General features: G+C 41.1%; 1 protein-coding gene across 1 annotated transcript in view; it reads right to left on the bottom strand.

Moving 5' to 3' along the window:
• Positions 1-1636: 1636 nt before the first annotated feature.
• LOC119597603 (ubiquitin carboxyl-terminal hydrolase isozyme L3-like) overlaps positions 1637-8843 on the bottom strand; it is a 30827-nt gene continuing 23620 nt past the window's right edge. Inside the window, 7 exon segments of the mRNA XM_037947192.1 lie at positions 1637-3433; positions 5418-5476; positions 5669-5735; positions 5737-5745; positions 6006-6147; positions 6717-6862; positions 7305-7433. Coding sequence (XP_037803120.1) covers positions 3344-3433; positions 5418-5476; positions 5669-5735; positions 5737-5745; positions 6006-6147; positions 6717-6862; positions 7305-7433 — 642 coding nt within the window. The 3' untranslated portion in view covers positions 1637-3343.

Consider the following 8843-nt stretch of genomic DNA (forward strand, 5'->3'; position numbering starts at 1 on the left):
AAACGGCAAAGAGTTAACGATTAGGATGAGTGGACAGAACAAAGGGATGAAGAAAAGGAAAAGGATAGGAGAATAAAAGGGAACGAAGAAGACAGTGAAAAGGAGAGGAAGAAAAGGAAAAGACCATGCAAAATTAGTTAGGGCGAGGTCCAAGGCAGTGGTGATCCCGTCTCCTAAGACCCCCCCCCCCCCCAACAACGAGAAAGGGATGGGGCGGGGGGGGGGGTGCGTTTGATCATGTTACTTTTAAGATGCACTGATGTCGATAGAATTTATGTTGACATAGGTCAGCAGAGTTAAACATTTTTTATTTTTCTCAATAAAAACAAAACAAAATTCTTTGTTGTTATAGTATTATTATTATTTTTTGTATGATTTATCTATATAATAGATAAGGTATGGAAAAGCCTGGAAGAATTAAACATTGTTTTTTCGTTGAATTCAATATATAGTACTACCAGTTTTGATGGCTAAGATCGTGTCAGTTGATCAGCGTTATTTTTCTTTATTGTCATCACGTTAATCTTGTTCAGTCTGGTAATTCTCTCTTAAGTTTAACAGTCTCGTATGATGAAGGTAATGATTCTATGAAAAATATTGATAAGTAATTACAGTTTAACCAAAACATGCCCCTTTTAAATGCTGTTGAACGTTTACGGTTTCATGTATGCAGGTTGCTTTATTTATTTACTCGTCATTTTTTGCCGCGTCAACATCGAAGATCATTAGCGGCGTATTCAAAATATAACGATAGGGTGGGGCTTGGGACGAAGTTCACGGGTGTTTTTTTTTTTTTTTTTTTTTTTTTTTTTTTTTTTTTTTTTTTTTTTTGCTGACAGGGCGAGGTTTGTGGATTTCCAAAATGCTTAATGGTAAAAAGAAATAAATGTGCCAGACATCAATAGGTCATATAGCAATATGATAAAGTATTATGGCGAAAAGGGTAGAAATGAGTTAATGGTTAGGATAAGAGAACAAAGAAGGGAATGAAGAGAACGAAAAGAAAAGGAAGGAAAGAAAAGACCATATAAAATTAGTTGAGGCGAGGGCCGAGGTGATCCCCCCCCCCTCCGCATTGGGCCTGTCTCCGTCTCTTAACCCCCCCTACTACAATAACAAACAGGGGAGTGGGGGGGGTGGCATGCATGGTTGACTTTAAACCCATGTATTAGCAAAGATACACAAGTATATTTGGCACAAGTCATTACCTTTCAAACGCCATTACAAGCGAGACGGAAAGTAGAAATGGATTTTTTTTTTAACCAGTTTCCATTTAGATATTTAAACTGATAACCTGTTGTAGAGCTTTTGTTCAGACTAGTTGCAGTATTTGCTTGGCTTTTGATGTGGGAGATGGATTTTTCAGTATCTTGATTATTCATCAGTGTTATTCAGTAACCGTATATAACGTACTTTTATATAAACTGAAACCTTTATAGCTTAGTAATCACATGATTAATTGCCTAGTAAAACTGATGAGGACCATTAAGTTGACTAATTACTAAGTTACCGCTGAATCGTCTGCTGGTCTCCTATACAGAGTAATATTTGTATAGCAACACCAGGCTTACTATGCAAGCGAGACAAAAGCCTTGTAAAATAGTCTCTTCAAAGGAGGATGAAAATAAAACGTCACTTTGGATCTCCAGTTATTTTAATTCAAGCTTGAAATTACAAGCCGAGCACAACACAGTAATATTGCTGCCATGTGCACACAAATATAATCAAAAGATGCCTTTTTTTTTCTTCTAAGAGTAACTTGCCGTGGGTGTGATGCTATGCTGAATCGAGACCAGTTTACAGGAACAGAACGAAGGCACCATCACATGTATGTGCAAATTCTGATAGTTGCGGCGAAAGGGGAAAATATTACAGACTTCACACTCTGTACAAGAGAACACTTAAATAACCAAAGAAAATGGAGTAATTTCTTGGAAAGAAATACGTGTCATTTGTTTGAATTCAACACATTATTTCCATTTAAAATGGGTAGATTCAGATCTGTCATAAAACGCATAAGAAAAAAAAAAAAAATACTTACTCCCATACAACAGTAAACATTTCCTATAATTAGGAATGAGGAAAAATGATGCCAAAAATCCACGTAATATTTTAGAAAAAATGGAAAATGTACACAGACGTTCTTGAGAATCTTAAAACACGTGTTACTGGTAATTTAATTATAAGAATGACACTGTTTTCCCCGAATCTTAAAAGTTCCCCTCCCAAAAGTGCTATGCCTGGGTGTTTCACATACGAGCAAACATACATTGATGAATAATTTTCTTTGATCGCCCACAGCTACTGTAAATGGATAACGTAACGATGTTTATTTTTCTTTATCTTAAGGAATGTTTACAACATTGGCTACTCTTATTTCCAACTTAAAAGAGCACAAGGTACTTGACTGATATGTTGCTGTGTGTGGTTAAGAAAAACCTTATTTGAGATGGATAATTTTTTTCACATTTCTCTTAAAGAAGTGCCAAAGGGGAAAATATTGACCACAGAATAATCATTGTCTCTTTTTTTGGGGGGTTATAATTATGCACGAAATTTTTAAGTGTAAACTCCTGCAATACAGATATATCTTACAGCTAAACACATACAGAAGGAACGCACAGCCAAGCAGCAGTCTGCAACATAAATTCTTATCACAGTGACAGGCACCAAATCTAGCCTCATTACCAGAGCAAAGGAGGGAGGGAAACGCAATGCTCTATTGAAACTGTTACCCGTCCGAGCTCATGATTTCCTAAAAAATAGATGTGCTACTCTGTACACTCTCGTATTATCAAAAAATGATAATCAGTATGAAAAAAAGGTTGAAGTAATTGGATATATGTGACCATTCTTTATTGGTGTACAAAAAGTGTATATGTTGACACCTTATAAATCAAAACAAACAGAAGATGGAGAAAAAATGACTGGCTGTATCTTGCCCACTTTTCCCCACTCCCCAAAATATCTTTCCAGCTTTTCAACTACTTGACTAGCATGTTTAGAACTGACTGCAATAACTGTGGCTCATCGAGATTTGAAGGCTCCCTCTCCCACTCCCCTCCCCCCATCCCTTTACAACTTCTGTTCCACAACTAAAGAAAAAAAATAATGGCTGGTGGTGGTACTGTGTATTGGAAAATCATACAAAACCGTGCAAAGAAAAAAATAAAGAGTAACCCCATCAGAATCCAACACAAACAATTACAATAGAAAAAAAAATTAAAAAAATGGTGTTTCTTCCTTCGATCGTCTAGTGGAGACAGAGGTTCGTTGGGAGGACGAAGTTTCGGGAGAGGAAGAGAGAACGAAAAAAAAGTTTCGCTTCGGCTCCTGGTCCTTCCTACTCGGCCGCGGAGGCGAGGGCGACGAGGGCGAAGCGGGCCTCCTCGGGGTCTCGCTCGATGAACTTGCGGCAGGCGCTGGCAGCATCCTGGGGGAGGGAGAGAGGAAGGGGGAGGGTGGTGGTTAGAAAGGGATTTTTTAAATTATGTAATGCTTTCCGTTTACAAGATTTGAAATAAAACAGATGATGCCCACTGCACTTAAAACACTTAACCAACATCGCTGATGTTCATTTGGTTTCACATTTCAATCTACACAATTCCTTTCGCTACTTAGGCACCATTACTAAGTGTATCCCATGACATTATTACTAACTACATACAATTAGTACCAGCGGTCGAATGACATCATCCAAACCTCACACTGGCGTTTCCCTTCCTTCTTGCTTACCTCCATTTTCTACAATAACAAAATACAAGGTCTAGGGGAGTCTAGTTTATATTCCTTTGGTCTTTTCCTTAGCACGACAATCAAGTCCCCAGACTGGAAGTACTCTTCCGTGCTTCTTTGGGGGAGGTATTGAGGAGTCAACCTCCTCTCTAAAGAGAACTTTAGGGACTCTCTGGATTCCAAATAATCTTAGGCACATGCTTAACAGGTTCGCTTAACGGCAACAGGGAGGATTCTTGAGCATTTCCTACAGGATTCTTGCCAATGTTTTTTTTATCTACTAAATAATTATTGAGTTAATTAATCTCAATCCTGAAAATGGGTTGTATGCTGATGACATTGCATAATGATGATTCTTTGATTCTAATGGCTGAGATTTTCGACAATCCGTCATTCTACCTGCATCTCTTTACAAAAGGGCCTTTGCGCTCATAGCTGATAATGGTCGTACTGTTGGACTTCATCTCAGCCGTGTATAATATTTTTGGGGGGACCGACGCATCTGATCATTCGAACTTGCCATGGAGGGAGCCAGCCGAGTCGGGAGGTATCCGACACTCTGCAACACAAAGTCATGGCCAGTTCTGTCTACGACTTCTTGTACATAGTGGTAATCAAACATCCAATGGAGGATGACCAACAGAACGATATATTCGGGAAGAGAGCTAGTGGCTTATTCTCGTGGAATTCATGTACCGGACCCGAAGGCTCTTGCTGCCAAAGACTTGACCTTGTGAGCAGTTCCATCACGAGTTTCTCCTTCTATTCACAGGACCAATATTCCTGACAGAATGATAATGTAGCTAGGTCCGACTTGCAACAATGTGCATACACTGACCATGAATAAGTGCTGTGGAGAACACAAGGGTCAATGTGTAGACGTCATTAGCTGTACCCTAATACAAGCTTAGCTTTTCCCCTCTTGCTATTCTCACGTGGCTTCCCTAAAGCTTCAAGTCCAGGCTTCAGGAATACTCCGTGGCCAAAATTTTTTTAATAACCAGGGCTACTATCCAATATTTCCTTCCGATTTTGTAAATCTTCTCTAATGCCATTTCTGTCAGGAGGACTGTATTCCGTAAATTGGTATTCAAATATAGGTAGCTCTCAGGCTGAATGAAAGCGAGTGCTCAGTTTTTTTTTTCGTCCTCGTCTAGCCTCTATTGTAAAATATGGTTGTTCTTCCTATGCCTCAGTTTTGCTATAAATTAACTGATAAGACTATTTCACCGTTTCCTTTACGCCGAATATTTTCTAAGTGTTGATCCTGCCACTTCTTGTTTTTCCACCCCAAGGACTTTGAGGCACCTAAAGACAAATCATTCTTTTCCAATCACACCCCCTCCCTCCCTCCCTCCGTCTGCCATTACAAACTGATAATACTGAACTAAAGGATGAAAATCCTCCTTGGATCATTAAGACAAAGCCTCAGCGGTGCGTTTGCCCCGGAACCTTTCTGTCGGGATAATATTTTTCGGAAATATGGGCCATGCTGAATGATAGGGATCTTTAACTTTTACTATAGCTCCTATGCCAAAGCTACATGGTTAAGAGGGGGGGAGGGGAGTCAGGGATCAACATTTTAAACCCGAATCCTAATTAAATCCATACTGCAAATAATATTCAGTATTTACAAACTCCCCCAAATATAAATTACAAAAAAGGCTTATTGCACCACAAACCTTTAGGATTGTGTCTGCTGAAGTGGCGCCGTGGTTAATTGGGAACTTCTTGCGGCCATCTGGAAGAGCATGGAATTTCCTTAATAATTTAACAAATATCAGGAAAAAAAAACACTAACTGCTGCCAAAACCAAAAGAAAAAAATCCGAAAAAGATTAATCAAACAAGAAGAGTGTACATCATGAAAATCTTTCCACGTCTGCATATTAACATCAGCAAACATCTACACAAATAGACGATTTTTCACTCACCTAATTCATACAGATTACCATCGACTTCCACAAAAGCAACGAAGTGCATGTCTAGCTTGGTATCGCGGATCGGGAGCCTGTGAAAATTTAAAAATAATAAACCCCCCAAAAATGATAAACATGAACTGCGCATTACAGTATAGATACCTTAAATACTGTAGGTGACGTAATATACATGTGTAAGAGAGAGTAAACCAGCAATGTTAATCCTATTCACAATAATGAAATAATCATAAAACAAAGAATACAGGAGAAACCGTATTTTCTTCTATCGTTTTATTTTATTTTTTTTTTTTCAAAAAAAAAAAAAAAAAAAAATATGCTTCGTCCTCCTCACCTCCGTCTGCCCCTCCTGCGCCGACTCCTCGTGCGCCTTGGAGATGCCTTCGTCGTTCTCGAGCGCCGTGCCCTTCTCGTCGGGGGCCATGTCTTTGGTCTTCTCCAGGAACTCCTTCAGGGGGCCGTCCTCCAACTCGATTCTGGGAAGGGGGGGGGGGGGTAAGGTTTACGACGGCTTTTAGCATGGTTATTTATTTTTTATTTGTTCTATTAATCGATTTTGTCATTATGCTATTGCATTCTTGTTTTACTCTATTATTTTCAATCATTTTTTTGGGGGGGAGAGGGGTTTTTTTTCGCTATATATATAATATATATATATATATATATATATATATATATATATATATATATATATATATATATATATGAACTTTGGGTCCTTTATCAAAGGCAGCGTGCAATATTGGCATAGTATTGATATATATAAGTATCAATGGGCTCTTTAATCTTGAACATCTTAATCACACGAAAACATTCAAAGTGGAAAACCCATTCCAAAGCCTACGGTATTGAAACATGACATTTCAATACCCAAACTTTCCCAAAAAGTGCCCTCCAGACCTCTCATTCTCCCTCTCCCCCTTCCTTCTCTTCCTCTACCTTAACCCCTCCCTCCCTCTCCTTCCTTCCCTTCCTCCCCTCCACCCCATCTCCCTCCCTCCCTCCCCCTTCCTCTGTGCTACTGCCAGGCGTCCATCACACGTACTTCCCCTGGTTGTTGGCGATGGCGTGGATGAGAGCCACGGTGCCGCACGCGTTCCCGACGCACTGCTTCATGAAGTACAGGCTGTCTGACACCTCCTGGCCGTCGGCGTTGATCTTCTCCTCCTCCTGAGCCTTGAACTCTTCCTCCTGGAAATATATACCGATTAAAGCTTTTGAAATCAAGGCTTCTTTTTAGGTGAAGACGTCTCTTGCAGCCAAATCGCTTAAAATTAAATGTCCTTATTAAAGCCAGACGCTTTGCGCTGAAAGCCTTTGGAATAAAATGTACTTATAGAATGTTATAAAAAGCTTTGCTTAATAATGGACATGAGGTTAATGTACTGTACTCTGTGGAACTTTCTGGAAGCTACAATTGTACTAACTTCATTCCAGACTCACCTAAACCTACAATGCTTTGAAACAATCCCTAAAAGACAATTTCACAGCAATTATACCAACAAATGGTCCTTCAAACAAAAACATGAAAACAGAACAATACTACAAACATTAAAACAGGACATTCCTCCAAGCAACAAACAGCAGTCTAATAAACCAGGAGAATAAAGCGAAACTCGAGGCGTGGCCCCACCTTGTCGTTGATGGGGTGCAGGAGGATGAGCGACAGCACGGGCTGGGGCACCATGGCCAGCAGCTCGTCGTCCAGCCCGTAGACGTCAGTGCACGCCCACGCCCCGGGGACGCCCAGACCGGCCATGAACTAAGGGAAGAGAAAAAAACAGGGTTAGGATGATACTGGAATACGTGCTTAAATAGAAATACATAAAAAAAAATTCTTGAAATACAAATCTGACCGACTCAAGCGGCCTGTGTGCATGTGTTTGTGTGCATGTGTTTGCGTGTTTGGAGGGGGATCTCTCTCCTCACCTCAACCCCCCCCCCTCCCACACACACACATTCTACGTCAAATAGACTTCAATAAAAGAGTGTCTCGTGGATGCCCCCCCACCCACCCAGACAGACCAGATCGATTCCTCCAAAGGTCAGCGATCGGCGTGCAGCTGCAACTTGCAGACCCGCCGAGAACATCGCTAATACCTGATGAAATATAAGGCTTAAAGCAGAACGAAACTATGCATAACAGACACGTGTGCTTACAGACTAAGGCAAGGAAGAGAGGGGAGACACTTGTACATATAATCAATTATAATTTTAACTCCCCTCACCCCCCCCCCCACTTTAACGGCATGACAAGAGATTAGACAGAAGCGCACAAAATACAATACACAATAATATAAATATGTAAGTGAGCAAATAATAGTAATAAATAAAAAAAAACTTCAATACGAGAGTAAAATTACCCCCCACAGACCAGCACCACCCAGCCCCCCATAACCCCCATAGCCCCCCCCCCCCACAGCAGCATCGCCGACGGAGCGGAACGAACACACAAAAACAATTAACCTGCAATTACATTCATCCCCGCCAACAGGTCGACGGTCACGCACAACAGGTCACGTGACCCGCCTCCCGAACGCATGACGCATGACAGAACTGGCCTCGACGTTGGAGCAAGGACAGAGACGAAATTGAAGGATAGATACGGATAGATAGGTCTTAGGAGGGTAATAGACACCGATTGACAGGCATAGGAAGGATAATAGACACGCAGACAGACCGGTTTAAGGAGGACAAGACACGGATAGACTGGGTTAGGGAAGAGAATAACAGGGAGGAGAGACAAACAGGTTTAGAGGGCTGACAGGGATAGGCAGGCTTAAAGAGGGCAGACAAGGATAGACAGAAGTGAGAAAATTTCAGCAGGGGGAGAAAGAGAAAGGGGGGGGTCGTTTTAAATTGCTATTGTCTAGTCTGCAATGGTTGTGTTAACAATCTTGCAGCATATCTAAGCTCGAAGATAAGCATTGAAGGATTACAGTGTGTGGAGGATAGGGGGGAAGAGCACGTGTGAGTGCGTGTGATGATTGAGGGTCTACAAGCGTTTGTGCGCGCGCGAAAGTGTGCATGCGTACGAGTGCCTGTACGCGAGAATATGAATGAAAGTATGCATGTGCTTGCGTGTGCGTGTGCCAATGCGCCCACTCCCAGAGCCAGTTGCTTGTTCAATCAATTCCTCCCGCCGGCACACCAAGCAAATCCGGATAAAACA

The sequence above is a fragment of the Penaeus monodon genome, chromosome 39 (assembly GCF_015228065.2).
Source record: "Penaeus monodon isolate SGIC_2016 chromosome 39, NSTDA_Pmon_1, whole genome shotgun sequence".
Taxonomy (NCBI): domain Eukaryota; kingdom Metazoa; phylum Arthropoda; class Malacostraca; order Decapoda; family Penaeidae; genus Penaeus; species Penaeus monodon.